Source organism: Telopea speciosissima, chromosome 8 (genome assembly GCF_018873765.1).
Source record: "Telopea speciosissima isolate NSW1024214 ecotype Mountain lineage chromosome 8, Tspe_v1, whole genome shotgun sequence".
Lineage (NCBI taxonomy): Eukaryota > Viridiplantae > Streptophyta > Magnoliopsida > Proteales > Proteaceae > Telopea > Telopea speciosissima.
Window position 1 is genome coordinate 54,085,654 of NC_057923.1, and position 22,532 is coordinate 54,108,185.

A 22,532-nucleotide genomic window follows, 5' to 3' on the forward strand; every position below is an offset into this window, starting at 1 on the left:
CATTATTTTGCTGGTATCTTATATTCCGTTATGTTGCTGCCATCTTATATTCCACTCCAGCTTGGGTTGGTAGTTGGTTTCTGAATCTTGTGTTGGAAGTCATTTCCTGATTAGCTCCCTGTTGTTACAGGTTCACGGTAATGTGTGCTTAGCCAGTGTTGTCGTGACACAAACTTTGGACTGGAAGCTGCATGCTTTTGATGTGCTATCTGAATTTGATGGAAATAGCGCTTCTACTGGTCCAATGCTGGTAATTATTATGTTCATGTTTGATTCATTGCTTGTGTTATATCTTGTGATATGGAGTTGAAGTTTTATAGGGTGCAACATCATTGGGGCCATAAGATCAGGGGTTATATTTTTATTTGGCATCACCGTGATTGTGTGGGACCCATTTGGTAGCGTGGCTAGCATATGAGCACCACATTCACAAAGACATGATTCTAACTTGTGTGGGACCATGTATTCTTTCTCTCTCTTTTGGTAATGAACTTTTTATTCACCCAAAAAAAAACTTTAGTTATTAGGTTTTCTGAGTAATTTATTTGTTTGGATTTTGTTTTTAGTATTTTATACCTATTAGGGTATTGTGGTGGTCTTGGATATGTACCTTGGTACAAGTCAACATGAGAAGGCGAAACAGGTTTGTCCTAAGATAAGATGGGCCCGACTACAAGGAGCTCTCCTAGAATCATTTACCGATAAAAAGGCCCTACAAGGAAGGTGGGATTTTGAGGGAGATGATACCAACGAGATGTGGATTAATATGACGACTTGTATCAAGAAGGTTGCAAAGGAAGTCCTTGGGATTTCAAAGGGTATGCGTCTGGGCCCTAAAGAGACTTGGTGGTGGGTCTTCGCTCTTACTTTCCCCACAATCTTCCGAGCTTCATTTCTGGCCGCATAATAGCTCACTTTATCCTCTACCCATAGTTCGAGATCTTGTGAGATCTCGGTTTTTCAGGAAGTCGAGATGAGTTGTTATACGATTTCTCAAAGTGCAATTTCTCGGTTGAGATCTCGCGAGATATCGAGATCTCGGCAAGATGTTGACATCTCGACCCAATCTCCTTTATATGAGTGCCAAATCTCGAGTTTTGGGCGAGATCTCGGTTGGAAATCTTGGTATACAGATACCTATCTGTTGGTATACAAACACTTATTTATGCTAGCAATCAGGACAGATACTTATTTATGCCTAATATCATTTAAGTAAATGATTCATTTACTTAAGATATTATTCATAAATAAACAAATACCCCCTATTTGAATCCAATAAAAATAGTTAAAAAATCAAATTCCAAAAGGAAAAAAAGTCAACCCCCCAGTTCAAGAACAAAAGCTGGATTTTCGGCGGTAGGTGCAATTTTCAACTTTCTAATGTTGGGGTTTTTTCTCAAATCTAAAAATTCCGAAAATCTTAAAATGGTAAAACATTGCTAAAAACCAAAAGTGCTGTAAAATATTCATTTGTTTTGTCTTCCAAAAAATATTTTCATACATAGTTATTTTGACAGCATTCGCGCACGCCAAATTAAGTTTGACCGGTACATAACTCCTTCAATATAAATCAGATTCAAATAGGGGGGTCTTTGCTTATTTATGAATAATATCTTAAGTGAATAAGCATTTACTTAAATGATATTAGACATAAATAAGTGTGTTTGTCCTGTGTCTGTCCTGGTTTCTGGCATAAGTAACTGTTTGTCCTGCTTTCCCACTAAGTGAAACTCCAATTTGGACTTTGTTTTTGCAAATTCTGATAGTGCCATTGTGTTTAGATGACCTAAAATAGGCTGAATACCAAGTTTCAGACCCAAACTAGGTCTAAAACCCACCGAGTTGAGGCTTAGAGTCGGAAAAAAAAAATACACCAACTCTGCGAGATCTCGACTCGACTCCGTTTTTCCTAGGGTCGAGTTGGTACCGAGTTTCGAGTTTCGAGTTTTAGTACCTTGCCACTACCTTATGCGTCTGGGACCTAGAGAGACTTGGTGGTGGGATGACGACGTCCAAGCAGCCATTAAGGCTAAAAAAGATGGTTTTAAGACATGGCAAAGGACTAACGAGGTAGAGGATAAAGTGAGCTATTATGCGGCTAGAAATGAAGCTCGGAAGATTGTGGGGGGATAGTAAGAGCGAAGAAATATGATGAACTTTGTAAAAAACTTAATACAAAGGAAAGGGAAAATCCGATCTATCAGATAGCTAAAATAAGTGAAAGGAAGAGCAGAGATTTGGACCATGTTAGATGCATTAAGAGCGACGATGGTAGAGTACTAATACGGGTTGTAGACATTATGGAGAGATGAGGTGAATATTTTTACAATCTATTAAATGGAGCTACCTTGACTGATGGGGTGGATTCGAAAGTGGAGAGAAATAGTCTTGAAACCAACACACGTCGACAGCTACAACGAGTTGGCGAGGCTGAAGTTAAAGAGGGCCCACGAAAGATGAAGATAGGTAAAACACCAGGACCGGATGAGATCCCAATTGAAGTGTGGAAGAGTTTAGGAGGACGTGGGGTATCTTGGCTAACCAAGCTGTTTAACAAGATTCTGAGTACAAAAAAAAATGCCAGATGATTGGAGGAGAAGCACTGTAGTTCCAATTTATAAGAACAAATGTGATATCCAGAACTGCAATAACTATAGAGGCATTAAACTAATGAGTCATACCATGGAACTTTGGGAGAAAATCATTGAAGCCCACCTAAGAAGAGAAACTGATATATCGGAGAACTAATTTGGTTTTATGCTAGGGAGATCCATGACAGAAGCTATTTACCTTCTAAGGAGGCTTATGGAAATCTTTAGAGCTTACAAAAGGAATCTCTATTTGGTCTTTATCGACCTAGAAAAGGCCTATGATAGAGTTCCTAGAGAGCTCATTTGGCATGTCCTAGGGAAGAGAAGGAGCTCAAGTAACTATGTGGATATAATTAAGGACATGTATGAGGACGTGGTAACAAGTGTCAAAACTGTAGAAGGACAAAGTAGTGAATTCCCAATTACAATTGGGTTACACCAAAGATCAGCTCTAAGCCCCTATTTGTTTGCACTTATCATGGATGATTTAACCAAGCATATTCAAGATGAGGTCCCTTGGTATATGCTATTCGCTGATGATATTGTTTTGATAGATGAGATAGTGGAAGGGATTAATGCGAAGCTGGAGTTATGGAGATCAAACTTGGAGTGGAGAGGTTTTAAGTTAAGCAGAACAAAGATAGAATTTATGATGTGTAACTTCAGTCAAACCAGGAGAGGTGATGAAGTGGTGAAACCTGAGGAGCGAGAGCTATCACAAAGTGAATGCTTTAGATACCTAGGGTCAACCATTAACAAGGATGGTGATATTGAGGATGATGTTTCCCACAGAATTAAAGTAGGATGGATAAAGTGGAGAGGAGCATCAGGAGTTTTATGTGACAAACGCATGCCTATTAAGCTTAAAGGGAAATTCTATAAGACAGTAATAAGACCAGCGATGACATATGGAGCGGAATATTGGGCAGTTAAGAAGAGTAATATAGATAAGATGAGTGTAGCGGAGATGAGGATGTTGAGGAGGATGTGCGGCAAGACCAGGAGAGATAGAGTAAGGAATGTTTGTATTAGAATCGAATTGGGAGTTGCACCAATCCAGGACAAGGTTCGTGGGAGCCGCTTGAGGTGGTTTGGTCATGTCCAAAGGAGACCCATGGCACCAGTAAGGAAGAGTGACCAGATTCAATTTGAAGGAGTTAAAAGAGGTAGGGGCAGGCCTAAAATGACTATTGGGAAAGTGGTAAGAAAGGATATGCATATGGGAGGGCTCGATCCTAGTATGACCGTGGATAGAGTTGTTTGGAGGACAAGGACCCGTGTAGCCGACCCCTTGTAGGGGGACGTTCCTGGGATGCTGCTTTAACTACTGCTTATACTTTTTCCTTTAGTAATTTTATTTATTATTTATTAATTTTTTAACCCTTTTTACCTTTTTACTTCCTTCTGTCATGGGCTCTTCGGATCCATGTAGCCGACCCCATTTAGTTGGGATAAGGTTATGGTTGTTGTTGAAGTTGTTGTAGTAGGGTATTGTGGTGGGTCTATGATAGTGCATGAATTCCTCTCTCAATTGCTTCATTGGCTATTCGAAGAAATATTGTGGTCAATTTGCAGCCATGTTTGAAGGGAAAGTTCTCTTTTGATGCCAATGAAGTTGTTGTGAACTCTTTTGAAGCTCAGAAGGGAACTAATGGATCTATGATTGGGTCACTGTTACTCCCTCATCCACCATTAAAAGAGGTACAAGAAAAATGCCGATTCTTACATATTATCATTGCTATTTCAAGAAAGTCTCCTCCACTGGTTGCATCATAACATTTATAAATCTATGGAGAGACAATACACCGTTCCTTGGTCAAGCGGCTGAAGAGGCATTGTTGAGCTTTTATGACAAGTAAACGATACACTGTGGTTTGGAACACTTTCCCACCTATGCACAAAGCATCGTTCCAAAATGGAAAATAAAGCATGATAAGAAATGGGCAGAGTAAATCATTTAAGACTTTGTAATCCCTTTCATTTCTTCAATCATTGATAAGAACTAACAAAGAACTCAAGTTTTATTCAAATGCATCATCAGATAGTGGCATAGTGTGGAGAGTTGGTGAACTTTGTTGAAAAAGGTGCTTAATTGAGAGCTCTGCCAAGAATATCTGGTATTGATGGAGATACTGATGTAGACTATTGGAAGGAGGGAGGGTCAAAGATTAAAAACTCTATTGGTAGGGTGAAAGATTCTGCTGCGATGTGGGAATTAGCTCCAGGCTTTTATTTTTTTGTTTGGGGGTGGGGGTGGGTTCTTTCTCGGTGTATAGTAGTTGTAATGCAGTCACACTTCAATAATAGTCCCTATTTTTGGTATTAGATGCTTATGGGTCTTTGTTTTTAATGTTTTTGGTTGTAATGGGCTCAATTATAAAGCCAAAAAGTTCAGTGATGCAGATCTGAGTTAGAACTTAGAAGGAAGAAAAAGAGGGCTTGTGGCTTTTGGGAATCAGCCTCTTTTTTTGACTAGCGGTTTTTTAAAACTGGACCAGTTTTTGGTTTCATTTGAACCCATGGTTCAGCTTATTGTTCAGTCTATCGTGGGAGCCAATTTGGAGATTTATTTTGGATTGCAGTTCCAAAAGTTACTGATTTTTAGCAACCTTATCTCAGTCAAATCGTGGGCTAGTTAAAGGAGGATGCTTGTTTTATTTTATTACTTAGTTACTTGTTTAGTCATACTGGAATACTTCTTATAAGTTCCAGCCTGTTTTAGTTTTCTTTATGGGAGTCATAATCAGTTCAGGACGCTCCTATTGGAGTCCACACATGGGAGATTCCTTAGTAGTTTCTGTTCTGTTTTTTATTTCCTTTTTAGAGTCTGTTTAGCTTAGAAGGTAAGTTATAAATATATTGTAAGGCTTCACAGCCCACTGTGATTGAATCAATGAAAGTTTGGTTTGTTTCCTTCAAAGTTCTGTGGTGATTCAGTAGGCCCGATTGATGGGGATCCAATCAAGACTTTGGTGATGATTCCAAGGTCATATTGATGTAGATCAGGTCCATGTGTAGCCGAAGAAATAAGCCCCAAAACGAGCCCAGTATCATTCTGGGATTCAACTGCTGTAGGAGACAGCCTGGTCTGTTGATGTGGCAGGTTTTTGTTGGTTCAATGGAGCAGCTCATAAGACAGTCCAGATTGCGTGGAGATTAAAGGGAAGATTACTTTCCTGATTTATTAGCTATTGACTTGCTGGTTTGTAGGGGATTTTAACAATCTTGTGGGGGCCTAGGAGGACAGCTATCGACCTTGCTTATTTGTTGAATTTTTTTTCCAAATTTCGAGTGGGCCCCATGGCCAATACGTGGAGAAGGCTTGGATATCTTTTCCAGCTTGCAAGGTCCTATATTTTAGGGAAGATATAGTCCCTTGTGTGGGTAGTTTATTAGCTAAAGATTAGTTTCTATTTATTAGGTTACAACAACAACTACAACAAACTCAGCCTGATCCCAACTTAATGGGGTCGACTACTTGGATCCAAACAAGACAATGTAGGGAAAAAAGAATGAAGAGATGAGAAAAGAGGTGAGAGATGGAAAAAAAAAAGCCAAGTCGAGTTGGAGAAAAGAATGAGCTTGCTTAAAGCCATTGATGGCAGTGAGAGACAGGTATGGTGAGAGGACATGGGTGAGAGACCCATCCTTATCCCCCTTCTTCTATCTATCCATCTTCTTCTACCTTCTATTTTCTCTTATTTGCCAATTAATCTGTGTGTGCTTGATCTACTGCAAGCCTGAGTACATTCGATTGTGTATTCTTTGCTACTGAAATCATCCATCGGTTGGTGCGGGTTGACTGATAATCTTCTGCTGGAAATTCTGATTGAAGACTACACAAATAGTTCCTGCGATTCTGTTTGGTGGAAGGAATTTTCTGCAACTTTAAAGGCATCGATCTCTCCATCCTTCAGCCTGATGCGCACATGGTTCAAAATTTTGCGATATATCGCCGAAATTTCGGTAATTTCGACACTAGCGAGACAAGATGGGCTTCCGAAATGAAAAAAGTTCAAATTTCGTAGAAATTTCGGTATATTTCGGTAAATTTCATAGAAATACTGTGTATTGAGTACCATATTTCAGTAAATTTTGGTATATTTCGGTAAATTTCGTAGAAATACTTTGTGTATTGAGTGTTGAATTATTGACTATTATGGAGCTTATGAGTTATGACTTATGAACTTATGCCCTTCTAACTTTATGAGTTTAAACTTTAAAGGTTAAACTAAAGGCTACATTTGACTTTATTTTTGTTTCATTATTTTGTTTAAATTTCTTATTATGTCTTTTAGTACTTAAACAATGTGTATTTAACTATTTATACATCAGGGTCGGCGATCGTATACTGTCAATCACGAGTGCATACCCAAAACACCACTTTGAGTTCATTTTTTTGCAATATGAAGGTTTAAATGTGTTTATTTGGCTTAAATAAGGGTGTACATGAAGTATCAGGCCTTAATATGGCCAAAAACCCACCGAGATGGACTGCCGAAATATGGCAGAAAAAATACCATATTTCGGATATTTCGGTATATTTTGGCCATCTCGACAAGCCCGAGATACCGATATATTGCGAGATCTTAAACTATGCTGGTTAGGTCATTTGTGACCCAACCTTTCATTACATATCCTTCTTTTTTTCTTCCTCTGTTAAACAGATTAGGAACCTCTACCGTTGGCTGCTATTCTTCTTCGTTTCAGATTCTGTTTAGCTTGATCAACTGCCTATTCTGTGATTGTTTCTGCTTTATTCTGCTTCTAGTTTTTGTTCTGAGTTTCACAGTAAGCTCTGGTTTGATAAGACTTGAGTAAAGTTTCAATCTCGCTGTCGGATCCAGTTGTCCTACTCTGATTGTGATTTCTGAAAAAACTTTAGTTTCTGGTTTATGAGTTCAATTCTAATTTCAGATCATACTCTGTTGTTATTGCTGGGATTCATTTACTGTTTTTTTTTTTAATTAATCTGAACATTACTCAATACTGGTCTGAGCTATTCAGTTCAGTCTGCAATTACTCAGTTCTTGAAGTTATCCTACTTCCAGTATGACTCTTCAGTAGCTTAACATCCAACCATTGGATTATCCTGACCTTTTGATATTCTGTTTACTTAATTAACCAGAGCCTTCGACCAGGTTACTCATCCAATCAGAGTCTCCACTTTACTGATTTCAGTTTTCTCTTAAATCTGTACTATTTTCTGATGGATTTTCTAAACTATGTCCTTTGGTGATTTAGATTCTTCATCATTTAGTCAAGGGGGTACATGAATTTTAAGTATTTTCCTAGTTGCATTAGGAGTTTGGGAGTCTAATAGGTTGTTTTGTCCTAGTTTCGTTTGAATGTCTAAGGTTTTAGTTAGTTTTTAATTCCTTGTCAGTTTAGGAGTTGTATTATGCTCTTTTCAGTTTGATAGTGGTCATATAAGTAGTGGTTTGAGTTATTTTAGAATTAGGAAAGTTCTAGTTGTAGCAGGAGTTATATTTTGAGAGTTCTATATGAGGATATGTAACCTGCCCTCTTGCTATAAGAGATTGAATGCAATAGAATTTTAACAGTGGCCGAGTGAATGCTGTGTAATTGACGGATTCTATCTGATGCTATGGTAGATATCAGAATCATACCCACAACAGAATCAGATGGCACACAACCAGCAGGATAACATTACATGTAATCCTTAGTCTAGGGTTCAGAATAACCCCAAATTCAGATCAATTGATAGTAAACAAAAGTACTCCAATCCCCCAAAACACATGAATATCCAATGGTCGGATCTCAAGTTATGATCAAGGTAATAAAACAGAAACTAGTTCTCAGATTTAGAAATAATACTATATCTCAGCAACCATATGGCAGAATAACATGAAAACATGAGTATAACAAGAACTCCGCAGCTTCTTCTTCAAAAAGCTATCCGCAACTTCTTCTTCAACCCTAGCCAGCTTGCTCATGTCAATCAGACCTTCATCTGCCTCATCCCTAAAAAAGATGGAGCCACCTCCCTGTCTGATTTCCGTCCCATCTCCCTCTGTAATCTCACCTACAAGTTTGTTGCTAAGATCCTTGCCAATAGGATTAAGGCTGTCATTCCCTCCCTTGTCAGTCCCAATCAATCTGCCTTCATCTCGGGTAGAAGCATTGCTGACAACATCATTCTTTGCTCTGAAATTGTGCGAGGTTTCAACTGCAAAGCTCACAGTCCGGCGGCTCTCATGAAAATCGACCTTCATAAGGCGTTTGACTCCCTTCGCTGGGATTTCATTTGTGATGTGCTTGCCCAAATGGGCTTCCCTCCGGCTTTCGTCCGCTGGATATATGCTTGTATCTCCTCCCCCTCCTTCTCTGTCCTTGTCAACGGCTCCCTTGCTGGCTTCTTCCATTCCAAAGTGGGTATTCGTCAAGGATGCCCCTTATCCCCCTTCCTTTTCTCCCTGGCTCTAGAAGTCCTTTCTAGAAGCCTGCAATCCAAAACCGATCTGCATCTCATCTCCCCTATCCCCAAATGCAAACACATCAACCTAACCCATCTGGCCTTTGCTGATGACCTGATGATCTTCTCCAAGGCTTCTACCTCCTCTATCTCTGCCATCATGGACTCCCTCCACCTCTTTGAATCCCTTTCCGGTCTCCGCATCAATCTCCTCAAATCCAAGATCTTCCTCACTGGCATCCCTGACTCTGCCAAAACCTCCCTTCTGGACCTGACGGGGTTCTCCATTGGTTCCCTCCCCGTTAAGTATCTTGGCCTTCCCCTCATTCCTGCTAGGCTATCCAGCCACCATTGTGCCCCCATGCTTGACAACATTCGCAAGAGACTCCAACTTTGGAAAGGCAAACTCCTCTCCTATGCTGGCAGGCTGGAATGTGTCAAGTCTGTCCTCCAAGCCTCCTACATTTATTGGACTGGCATCTTCGGTATCTCCAAAGCCACTATCAAGGCTATGGAGCGTCTCTTCTGTGCTTTTCTCTGGAAAGGGTCCGACTCATCCAAATTTCTCCACCTCTGTAGTTGGAAAGCCATTTGCCTTCCCAAATCTGAAGGTGGATTGGGTATCCATCGCATTCGTGACTCCAACACTGCGGGTATCCTCAAGCTGATTTGGAAGATCTCTTCCCGTCAGGATTCCATTTGGGTCTCTTGGGTCTATTCCTATCTTCTCAAATCGGATTCCATTTGGACAGTCAAGACTCCCTCTGATTGCTCTTGGATTTGGCGCAAAATCCTCCTCCTCAGGCCTCTTTCTCTTCGAGGTACCTCTGCCTCTATTGCTGATGGATCAGCCATCTCTCACTGGCTTGATCCTTGGCATCCGCTTGGTATCCTCTATAATCTTCTGGGCCCCAGAACGATCTATTCTTCTAGCCTCCCAAAAGCCTCTCCCCTTTCAAGCCTCATCGTCTCTGGTTCTTGGTCTCCCCCTCCCTCCCTCTCCCCTTCTACAGTTCTACCTTGTCCTTATTTTGGCAGTCCCTCCCCCCCCCCCTTCTGCCCCCCTTGCGGACAGAATCATTTGGCTTCCTTCCTCCTCTGGTTCCTTCACCTCTAAGTCTGCCTGGAGCTTTGTGCGTGATCCCAGCCCAACTGTCCCCTGGCACACCCTTATCTGGTTCAAGGGCCATATCCCTCGCCATAGCTTTATAGCCTGGAGATCCCTTAGACTTTGCCTCCCTACCCAAGCCTTCCTTTTGCATCGCAACATCCCCGTCTCCCCTTCTTGCATCTTTTGTTGGAGTGGTCATGAGGATACAACCCACCTTTTCTTTGCCTACCCCTTCTCCTCAGCCATCTGGAAAAAGGCCCTCTCCCTCATTTGGCCCATAAATAGAAGACTGTTGGGTTTTGATCAGGAATGGCGGTGGTTGGCGAAAGCTTTCTCAGGGAAGACTGTCTGTGACACTATTGGCAAGCTGGTCTTCTGTGCTGCTATCTATCATATTTGGATGGAGCGAAACCTCAGGAGATGGACTTCCAACTCCCGATCTTTTGATCTGATTTGGAAGGCCATCTCCTTTGACGTCTCTTCTAAAGTCAATTGCGGTCGCATTCGTTGTTGTGTGGACTCCCCAAGGAACAGGCACATTGTTGTTTCCTGGGGGCTTGAGTTGTCTCTTTTGAGGTCCCCCTCCTCTGCGTAGGCTGGGCTGGTCGCCTCCCCTCCCCTTTCCCCTCTCCCCTCTCTTGTTTTCCCCCCCCTCTCTTTTGTATATTCCCCCCCCCCCTTTTTTTTTTTCCTCCCTGCCCCCTCCTGGGGTATGGTAATATATTCATTCATCCAAAAAAAAAAAAGGAACTCCATTAGTAGTTTAAGATATGTGAAAATCAAACCAATCCAATGGCTATATAACTCAGATCAACAGCACCCAAAATCAGCAAATGTGAATCAAATTTAGAAACTAACAGTAGCCATCAATCCACAGGCAGAATGGTTCCATACTACAGACGAAGGAAGACCCTGTATAACCGAATAACACTTCAAAAATACAATGCAGTGCCTTCACTGTCTCAGATCAGAAAACTCCAAACAGAAACCGTATGCTTGTAACAGCCTCACAGATTTAACAGCAGCATATTAAATGGCTTCCACAGGCATCAATCAACATCAACAAAGTGTTTCACTTGGAGCAAAAAACTGATATCCTTCTGTTTCAGAACCAGAAAAGAAGAAGAAGAAGATATGCCAAGAGCATCCCACTCATGCCTTGCGAGCTTCACACCAGCTGCACTAGTTTCCCTCTAAGCTTCACTGTTTCTCACAGCAGTCCTGCATCTCACAAGGAAGAACAAAGCACAAGGCTATAGAATAGTTTGGTCTAAAATCGTTGGCTTCTATTGATGTCCTCTTGTTTTATTAATGAGTTAGAACCTGTTACAGAAATAGTAATGCAATACCGATTTAAGAAGTTAATACAGTACCAAAACAGAATCGAAACAGGGAAACAAGCAAGTAGATTTTGGAAGAAATTTCATATAACAAGATCCTCCGATCAGATGGACCTGAAATTTAGTTCAAGTTCTCTTGTTAGTGAAAGAAATCTTTGCTGAAAGTTTCAGCTGGATCCAATGGTCGGATCAGAATATAATAAGGAATCCTAATTAGACCCGTAATGACAACGTATCGAATTCAGCAATCAAGCCCATGAAATAAATCCTACTCGAAGTAGGACTCTATTGAATTCCCAACAGAATCTGAAATTGAAGGCAGATAAAGAAAGAGAAAAATTTCAATGAAGTAAATCTGTGGACAGAACTGAAATCAACATCACCAATCTATCTAAATCAAACAGTCCTAGGAGGATCAGGATTACTGTAATTAATCCATAGATTCTGAAATTGAACACAGAATCTGATAGAAGACAAGATCGATTACTAGGAATTGAAATTTGAACTTGAAACCAGTATGCAACTCACCCCAAATCAGCAACTAACAGTGAACAGACTGAGGTATTGACAAGGACAGTGATGGACAGAATTCCGGAAACAAACAGTGAATCAGTACTTTGAGAATAGAAGAGAACATAGATTAATGCAACTGGGCTTCTCACTTCAAGGTGTTTGGATGGATCAAACACAATGAGTCTTCACGCAAGGAAGAAGGGCAGCAGCTGCAACTATGGTTTTTTAAAACAAATCATGGGTGAAAGGACCCCCACACATGCCTTTTATTGATGACTAAAACATAGAGTTGGAGTTGGTTTGGGAAAGCCCCTAGCCGACTCCAATTACGACTCAGCATTCCTTCTTAAAGTCCAAATAACCTAAATCAACTTTAAGAAGGTTGTGGACCAAAACAAACCACCGTTTCAACTGAGCCACACTTAAACTAGGGAAAAAAAGAACTAAACATAATAGGCCACGCTAGGCTTGGCTTCTCCTGGCTCTCTTGTGCTAGGTCTTCATATCTGGATCAAATAGAAGTCTCTAAGATAGAAACTGATATATGGCAACAAATGAATAAAAAAATCTTCTACTTGTCTCCTACGCAAGACAGAAAGAGAAGCCCTTATTGGGCGCAAGCTAGGCCCAACAATTGGGCCTACAACTTGAAACCATAAATGGCTTTAAGGATGGCTCATTGGGGCTTATTGGCTGGGCTCAAAAAACACTGCTGGTCCTTCTTCTCTTCCACCTCCTTTGATCTACATCAGTAATCTGTCTTTCTCTTTCTCCCCTTCCCCTATTATTCTCTGTTTCTTCTTCCTTTGCTGTTTCCGTCGCTTTTTTAGTTAACTATTCTTTGATACTGTTCACAGTCCTAAAACAGTAGCTTTCCCTTATCCTATCCCCTAATTCTCTTCTATTTCTTAATCCCTTATCCAACTCACCCTTTTTCCACCACCTTTGTAGTGTAGTTCAGCTCTATAATTCGAAATCCTAGGTTTCCCTACATCAAGTTTAGAGGTGTTTGTTTTGGTTTGTGGGCTAGATTATGGAGGATGTTGGGTTTTTCTACTTTCCAATTGGTGGGTGCTGGTGTGAAGCTTTGGTGTTTTTTACTGGCGAGTTTTGTTGAGTGGTTGCTTTCTCTCATTTCTTAATAAATTTTCATGTTGTCTCTTGGGGGAAAAAACTGTTGACCATATTTTAAGAAATTGCCCCTTTCTTTTGAAGTGTGGGGGAAGCAGTATTGCTGGAATAGTTATTAATGTAGTGATCCTATAACTCCTTTTCTAATCTGCTGTGGAGGTCAATAAACCAGTTAATTAGCAGAAGAGGGAAGAACTTGTGTGCTTGTATATCTGCTTGGTTACCTTTCTTAGTCTATATGGTTGAAACCAAGGTTCAAAATCTCGCGAAATTTCGGCGATATTTCGCCAAATTTCGTATATCTCAAGCTGTCCGAGATACGATACCAATCCGAAATGGAAAAATACCATATTTCGACGATATCTTGTGAGATATCGATGAAATATCGTGGACTCACGATATATTGCGAGATATTGAAAAAGTCACTACAAGTGTCACGTGCAATATTTCAAATATTTCGGAAATTTTGATGAAATTTCGAAAATTTCGGTCATCTCGTTTTGGAAATTTTGGAAATCTCGGTCATTTTTGGCATTTACACCCACAGAAAAATGCCATATTTCGACAAAATTTCGGTATCTCAGAAATTTCAGTCAGACCGAAACATTGAAACGAAACGAGATTTAGTACCATGGTTGAAACTACATTTCGTTTTTACCCTTTGAAGTGTCGGGGAACTTGTTTTCTTTACTTTAAGCTTTTGATATTAAAGAAGACAGGAATCATATTACTTGGTATATTTATTTCTTATTGGATTAGAGCTGGACATCTTAGCAAACAGCACTAATAGGTTTGTAGTCTCATCATTGAAAGTAATGAAATTTAGGGAATTTCCAGCTGCTATTGTGTCAGAATCTTGCGCTCTTCCTTGGGATAAAATCGTTCAAATTTTTGCTTGATCCACTCACAATTGTTTTTAATACATATTGTGACCTGATTTGTTTATTACCTTGGTTTCTCTGGTCCTTCTCGGGGTGGACAAGAGAATTCATTTATTTTTGGAAACTTAAAGCTTAACTAGAGTTGCTCAGCAGGAGAAAGGGGAAAAAAACTGAGGTGGTTTCTCACATAATGTTTCTTGCAGCAATACGAATGGCTAGTTGGCTCACAATACAAATCCATGGAGTTGCTGAAGTCTGACTGGGCAGCAATCAGAAAATCTCCACCATGGGCCATTGATTCTTGGGGGTTGGGTAAGTCATTGAGTTCCTTTTACAAACATGGTTTTATGTGTTTTTTTTGCTAATTGTGGAACATCATGGAAATTCCACAAAAAAAAAAGGAATAAATGGGTCTTGGGGGTGGAGAAATCCATGAAACTTAATGTGTGGAATGTAGTGAGATTTAGGAAGGTCTTCCTTGGTGACCCTAATATTTGCCACATGGCAGATCAGGTGGGGTCCAAGGTCCCCCATTCACGTGTCAAGTTTTGGCTGAAACAGAGTTGGCCATGCCGCAAAATAAAACTCCTATGATTTTTTGAAAATGGTTGAAAATAAATGTATGGCTGGAAATAGAAGGAGAAATTGCAAATACATGGGGTGGTATAAAACTGAAATTGGTTCTGAAATTTGAAAAGTGGCCAATCCAGACCATACCCAATCTTTGCTACAGTTGGATTTCCCAAATCACCTTGCTAAATGCCAAAAGTACATGATCCATTGGGGGAGGCTTTCCAAGGCGGGCCATGTAAATGACCTTTTGCCATTATTTCTTAAGAAATCTTATCCAGTGAAGAATACCACTAATGTGATGCTTTAAACTATTCTGTCAGGTTGTCTTATTTATGAACTTTTCTCTGGTACAAAGTTATCAAAAACAGAGGAGTTACGGAGTACTGCTTCCATTCCGAAGGTTAGCACTAATAATCTCAAAAGTGATTTTGTTTATATACTTGGTGGGTAAAGCCTGGATGAAACCTGCAACTGGGCTATAGGCTTGAACCAATGAAAGCCACTAGGTCTAATGACGAGTTGTTGTTCCATTGTGGACTGGGATTTTTTTCCGTAATCAAAATGCCAACATATATTTGGATAAAAATCTCTCTTTGCTCGTGAATTTAGTAAGTTTTTTTTTAGCCTTTCATACTGATGCAATGTTCAATTCCATGTGTATTTATCTGTTTTTCTTCTCTCACAGTCTCTACTTCCAGATTACCAGAGGCTTTTGAGTTCCATGCCCTCTCGGAGATTGAATACTTCAAAGCTTATAGAAAACAGTGGTGAGTTATTGTCTTGTCTATGTTAGGTTTATCATTGCAGTTAAATATGGATTAGAATTTCTGGTCCGGGAACCTTTTTATAGAGGTGAAGTTTGAACAGAGAGCCTTCTGCATCTGTTTATTATTGTAGTGCAATTACTTCAGTCTAACCAGAGTTAGGGATCATGCTGCTCTGAGATATGGTCTTTGTTCAACTTGTGATCTTAATATCTTATTTGGGTTTCACAAGATATAGTAGAAACAAAAAATTTTCAATTTATTGGATGGATATTTGCTTTTGTACTCATATCTAGACTAGGTTATGAGCAAGAACTCCTTTCCAACATCAAAGCCTACCAAATAATTAGAATAAGAAACCTCTCCATATTCTATTGGTCCAACTGCCTGGATCCATAAAACTAAATCTCTATCGAAACTGATTGAAATCTCCAATTTGTCTTGGTTTCAGGTCTGGCCGAAACGAAACCCATGGTCGAAACAAAACCCAATTGTCTCGGTTTCGGGCCTGGCCATTTTTCAAACCAGGAAGGCCCAGGGTCGAAACCCAGTGTCGAAACCTTGAAACAAGATCCAACATGGTTCGGTTTCGGGCCTGACCGAAACTAGGTCCGAAACCAAGATCTCGATCCTTGCCTGGAGCTCACTCACTTCCATCCAAGAGGTTTGCGACCATATTTACATTCGACCACCTTCTCCAAGAATGTTCATCTTCCCCAGAAGTGTTGAATCCACTTTCCTGACAATTATTTTTAGTTCATTGTTCTCAGGGGGCCACATGCCAAGGTGTTTTCCTCAATGAAACAACCCTAGTTACTTCAAAACAATAGCATAAAATAGAAATTTTGAATGACCATACTAAAGCTATCAGCCTCCCATCTGCCAATTTAACCTGCTTGGGTGTGTGAGCTGGACCTATTGGTGTATGATGTCACTCCATATTGATTCCCAGTATGTGAAATCATTTCTGTAGAAAAGGTGTTGGTCTTATGATTTCATCAATCACAGATTCACAGTGAGCAATAGATCTCTTTAGGCATACACTTATGGTCACTTTGAGTCTTTGGAATTCCTCTTTGTATTGTCATAGTCAACCCCAATGATTCTAAATCATCCAGTTCACTGTCATCAGACTCGCTTTGCTTAATGTCAATTTTCTCCGTCATAGTAGAATCAACTTGTTTGTTCTCTTCCTTGTTTTTCCTTTCCTGGCCACAGCATGGATATATTTCGTTAATGCCTTAACTGAAGTATTCATTTCCTTATCCCTCAACTTGCTGTCCGTGATCAGTTGTAGGTCTCTAGGTGGACTTAGGCACCTCTCTCTCTCTCTCTGGAGTTTTTCTAGGCTAACTGTTGGAGAGCTGGCCTCCTAAAATCATCTTTGACCTGATATGGAACTAGAATTACATCAGCCATTTTATAAAAGTGACTATTAAGAGAGGCCGTTGGCAATCTATGGCTTCAACATCTTGCAATACACATTAGGCATTACCATGATTCCACTTGAATTTAGGTATAATCCTTTTAGTAAGAGAAACTTTTAGTGTACCCCTGAGACATACTTCCTTGCCAGGATTGTTGTGTGAACTGAAGGTGTACAGTGTACCATCTCTGTACTCTGTAGTCTGAAGGAAATAAGCAGCTTCTAGTTGCTTCTTTCAAGCCTTATAATTGATTTCTTGCCTTGATTGACCATATGCTTTATGGTACAGGCAATTTTACATGCTTTCAATGCATACTACATAATGACCATGCTCTATGTAAGGTAGTGCAATGATGGGGTTGCTACACTTCTGGTTGGTGTGGGAAAGTTTCTCACTCTACATATGAATAGGTTTGGAGCATGTGGTGTTGAAATTGATTTGCCCGACTTCTTATTTTTGTATCTTGTTCTGTCAAATTTGCTTAGGTGGTCAGTGCTAATTGTTCCATGTGATGTTGATTAAATAAACATTGTGCTATCAGATAATCATCCCATAATTGTTTTGTGACCCGATGCTTGAGAAAAGCTCAACAGTCAAGACTCAAGAAAGAGAAAATCCAGATCCGGTCAATTTCTTGTTAAACTGATTTAGAGAATTGAAGATGTGGTTCTGGCTGAAACTCTCTATGGTGATTGTAGACTCAAATAGAAGTAAAACTATATAATACTTGTTAAAATCAGAAAAACCTTGGTGGGTCAAATAGTGCAGCCAATGAGACTCATTTGCACTTTTCAGTTTCAGAAAACCAATCTCTCCGAAATTTCATTACAATTTAACCAAACTCAAAGTTTTGAAAGTCTAGGCTTAGTAGGCTAGTCAATCAACAGCCCACCAAATTTCTGTTTAGTTTTTTTTTTTGGTAAATGAATATATTACCGAACCCCAAGGGGGGGCAGGGAAAGAGAAACAAATACAGGAAAGGAAAGCGGGGAAAGAAGGGGGAAGGGGAAAGAACGACCACCCAGCCTACGCAGAGGAGGGAGGCCGCAAAAGGCCGACATCAAGGCCCCAATAAGACACAATATGCCTGTTCCTGAGGTTATCCAAACAGTGCCTCTGACGGATACACCTGAGCTTGGAAGAAACATCAAAGGAGATGGCTTTCCAAATCACGTCAAAGGATCTAGATTTGGAAGTCCATCTCCTGAGATTTCTTTCCATCCAAATATGGTGTATGGCAGCGCTAAAAACCAGCTTCCCAATCGTGTCGCAAATTGAGTTTCCTGGAAAAGTCTTAAGCAGCCAAAGCCATTCGAGTTTTCTGGAAAAGTCTCTGTTTAGTTTTAACTTAAATGCAGTATGAAACTTATCATGAAATCATTAATTTTTCCCCTAGCCATGTGAATCAGTCACTCTCCAATTGATCAAAGGTTGAGAAGGCACTCCAATTTCTTAAGCAACAGTGGCAGCAAACAACTCATCAATGCATCACAAGGCAGCTAAAATGGATGTATATGAGTTTAAACTTTCACTGCAATTATAAACTAATAGAAAATAGAAAAAGAAAAAAAAAATCATATACCTTTCTTGACAAGTATAACTGACTTTAAACAAATATCAACCTCTACTCTATTTTCTGAGATTCCCAAAGTACCCCGAAAAAGATATCCAATAAATGGAAAAAAAATGGGATTCCTTTCATGTGGGTTCTCATGCTCAGGATTGGTTCACAAAACCAAATACAGTTCTCCTTAAGTTTCTTCATCCTCGTTAGCTGGATCCCAATGGCTCTTCTACCCATGGTGACCTTGTGTATTATTTGCCTAGTATATGCAAAGGAACCAAATAATTGGGAAAAAAAAAAAATCTCTGCTCAATTCAAAGAGATACAGGAGTAGCGTTCTTTTTTTTTTCTTTTCTTTCAGAAGGTGAAGTGTTTGAAAGTGTTTCATTCATAAGACAAAGGTCGGATTACCTATTTTGCTGATATATTAAAGGAGCCCGATCCTTTCTTCTTCTGTCTTTTTACCAAGAAATAAATGAAAAGGAACTGCTGGTTCCTTTACAGTTGATAAGGAGATCGCTGCCACTGTTGTCCATCATGATGAACCAAACCCTTTTGGGTGCCTTACTGCTTGACAAATCACAATAGATTGGAAATTAAAAAAAAGGGGTGGGGGGAAGAAAAGAGGAGAAGGAATAGTTAGCTAAAAAGGGGGGGGCGGGAAGAAAAGAGAAGAAGGAATAGGTAGCAAAGGAGGTGGAGGAAGAAGAAGGAATGGGAGGTAGAGCAAAAAGAAAAAAGACAAATCAGAGGAAGAAGAAGAAAAGGAAGGGAAGAAAGAGGAAGAAAAGGCTGCGGAAGAAACAGGTATGTACGTACATGATACTCCCACTAACTGATGCAAGTCGCCGCCGCTTCAAGTTGTTCTTCCACCGACAAAATCCCTAACTTGCTCAGCTGCTCCCCTCGTTAGACCAACAAAAGTGGCTTTTACCTAAAGACTTTATTTTATTTACCACTTTACCCCTTCATTTGACATGACCAAAATGCCAAATATTTACATATTATATACCCCCTAATGAACCTCCGAGGGATAAAAGGCACCCACCTTACTGACTTGGCATTCGTCTAGGCAATGCTTAAGCATCCTGGCAGGAGGCCAGCACCTAGTTTCATCTTATTGCCATAGCAACTATGATTGTGAGGTCAGTAGGAACTATAAAGTATTTGAATTTTCTAAAATTAAAGGATGAAAAGTTTCATAGAATTGATTCCCTGATAATTAGGAAAATTATAACTTGATGGTTGGATTAAGGAATATTTCAAATTTATTTAAATATTAAATAGATGTTCTTTCTAACAATAAATTATTTTTTTGTTGAATATGTTCAAACGTTTCTTCTGATTTCTTAAAAATAATTTTTTGGGGCTTGTTAAGATATGTACCGCAGTTCATTAGTTAGTCACGATAGGGGGAGTGTCCCATCGTGATATAGATTAGCTTAGTAATTAGTTTACTGTTAGTTTAAGTCTTACTTTTATTCCTCTTGTAGTTAGACTTTGATTGTTAGTGGAATTCCTACAAGTATTATTGCTAAGTTATAAATAAACTGCAGGGTACCACGATAGATTAAGTTGAATCTATCGTGGTTCAACAACTCTCTTCTCTCCTCTCTCTTTGCAGGTACTGATTTCAAATCCTGTTTCGTTACATTGTATCAGAGCTGTAACCAGTATCTGTTTTGAGAGTCATATAGGTTTTCTGGTTTGTGGTGTACTGCCACCTATGCTGTCCATTCCTATTTGTGAAACCCTAGTTGATAGAAGAAGAAGAACTATAGTTTCAATGAAGATTGGTGTATGATCGTTGATGAATCATACCTGGTAATTGGTATCGTTGGAGTTTTTCTATCGTTGATGTCAATTTCTGGCTCTGCTGTAGCAACATCGAAGTTTTTGAAGAAGAAAACCAAATCGGCTGATGTTTCAAGTCAAAGAACTGATGCTGCTACTGCTGATTTATTTAGTATCGATCAATCTCTGCTGTTGATTTCTGCAAATATGTGCTGATCGTATGCTGCTGCTGTTTCCCTTGGTTATCAAATCCTAGTCGATTTGCTGCTTCGTATGCTTTCTCTCCTGTGGACTGCTTTAGTTGAGTGATTCTGTTGGGTTTCAACGTGCGGTTTGCTATTTTTTCTCTGCTGCTAACGAGTTCCGCTTCTAGTTCTTCTCCCACAACCTCTTTTTCCCTTTTTCCGCTGCTAGTCTGCTATTGCAAGGCAGCAAAACTTCCCCTGGTTTTTGCTGCTAGTCTGCTGAAGGAAGAAGACAACCCAGCCACGATATTCTTTTTCCGCCTCAACCTCCTTCCTGGACCTTGGTTTGGTTTATCGGTTGCGAGATTGAAGTAGTCAATGGGTTTCCTGTGGACTGGTTCTGTGACTGTCTAGGTTGAAGACAGTCACCGGTTTCGTGAGGAAGCTTCTTATCTTTGGCTTGTGCTTATAATTGGATTTTAACTAAATTACGTCCATGCCATCCCTTTTCAACTTTGAGATATTTACAGTATTGCCATTCCTTCTCTTTTATCTACCCAAGGGCCCCTTGAACATTATGGTTAACTTCCAAATTTCCATTCCTTCATTATAATTGAGTTTCTATTAGCCATTTGTGTGCCCATAGAGACCAAATTTAGGGTCTTGGACCCCTAGATCGCATCATTTTGGGGTTGCAAATTTTTTTTTGGAAGATGGGTACTTGCATGGAGTGATGTTGCTACTGCACATTGTTTATATTATATTGGATGCTGGTTCCTTGCAAAGCCTTTGTTTTGCTGCTGTTATTATTGGAGATTATTTGTCAGATTTGCTTAAATCTAGCCAGGATTTTATTTGCTGCGGCTGCTCTTGATTATGGGATTTATGTGATGCTCATCCTTCGTGATGCAAATTATTGCTTCCATATGATGATGGGTTATCTTTATTGCATCCTCTGCATTATTTGTCCACGTGTAATGCTACACGTGATTGGGAGATTGGAGTTATTATCTATTTGCGTCATATACTTATTTAAAGTTTATTATTTGAAATTTGTCATCTGCTCGTGTCCTCACCAACAATTTTATCTATGAAGATAGTTTTTTTTTGGATGAATAAAAAATTCATTTCCAAAGAGAACGAAGACTACAAAAGCCCCTGAAGAAGGGGAAAAAAAGAGAAATAAAGAATTCATTACCAATTTTATCTATGAAGATAGTTATTTGTGGTATTCAGCAACAATGCAATTTATCAGTGCCTCAGTGGTCGATAGCTACCTTATGTTTTCTGGTTCACAACAACCTTATATTGTTTGGTCCCCAACAACCTTATGCTGAGTTTTTTGGTTCTAGCAACCTGTGCTTCTACTTGGTTCTCAGCAATCTTATGCTGTTACTTGGTTCATTGTAACCTATATTGCACTTTTACATGGTTCACAGCAACCTATGCTGCAATTTTATCTGTGACGCCCTATTTGGGGCTTATAAGTGCATTGATATTTGCACTTTTATTTGTCTTCTTTGTGAAGCTTATTACCTATTACCTGCCTTCTTTGTGAAGGGCTTGCGATGTTGCTGTTGCTGCTGTGAATTGTGTTTTGGTTTGCGGTTGGTGTTTTCTGCCGCTTATTTTTTTGTTTGTTGTTGTATGAGATTAGTTAACACGAAGATTTTTCTCTACTATTGTTGTTGATGATTGGTGTGCTTGAGTTGATATTGCTACTAGAATGAAGGTCTCCGTGCTTACTAGCATCTACGACTGTTGTTTATGTTTAAGATTCATGTTTTTAATATCTATTCTTGTTGGTCCAAGCTGGAGCCTTTGATGTATATACTCTAGCTTGAGGGGGAGTGTTAAGATATGTACCACAGTACATTAGTTGTTAGTAGTTAGTCATGATAGGTGGAGTATCCTATCGTGATATAGGTTAGCTTAGTTAGTAGTTTACTGTTAGTTTAAGTCTTATTTTTTTTTTTCTGGGTGAATTATAATTCATTACCAAGAAAGAAGGAACAAAGGGGCCCTGAAGGGGAAAGAATATACAAGGTACAAGGCTTAAATAAAAGCAAAATACAATGCCAATCCTACACTAAAAAGAGTGCAGGAGGTTCCAAGAGCCAACAATTAGCGGGTTTTTTGGGGGAGTCAACACATCTGAAAGACAACGAAGGAAGTTTGCTTTTGACGTCAAAGGAGATGGTCTCAAATCGGATAAAGAGATC

General features: G+C 39.6%; 1 protein-coding gene across 2 annotated transcripts in view; it reads left to right on the plus strand.

The window, feature by feature from the left end:
• LOC122671605 (probable inactive serine/threonine-protein kinase scy1) overlaps positions 1 to 22,532 on the plus strand; it is an 81,526-nt gene that overhangs the window by 23,667 nt on the left and 35,327 nt on the right. For both annotated transcript variants that reach the window (XM_043868927.1, XM_043868928.1), the window contains exons 5-8: positions 131 to 250; positions 14,207 to 14,315; positions 14,897 to 14,976; positions 15,262 to 15,343. In XM_043868927.1, the coding sequence (XP_043724862.1) occupies positions 131 to 250; positions 14,207 to 14,315; positions 14,897 to 14,976; positions 15,262 to 15,343 (391 nt within the window). The remainder of the gene's footprint in view (positions 1 to 130; positions 251 to 14,206; positions 14,316 to 14,896; positions 14,977 to 15,261; positions 15,344 to 22,532) is intronic.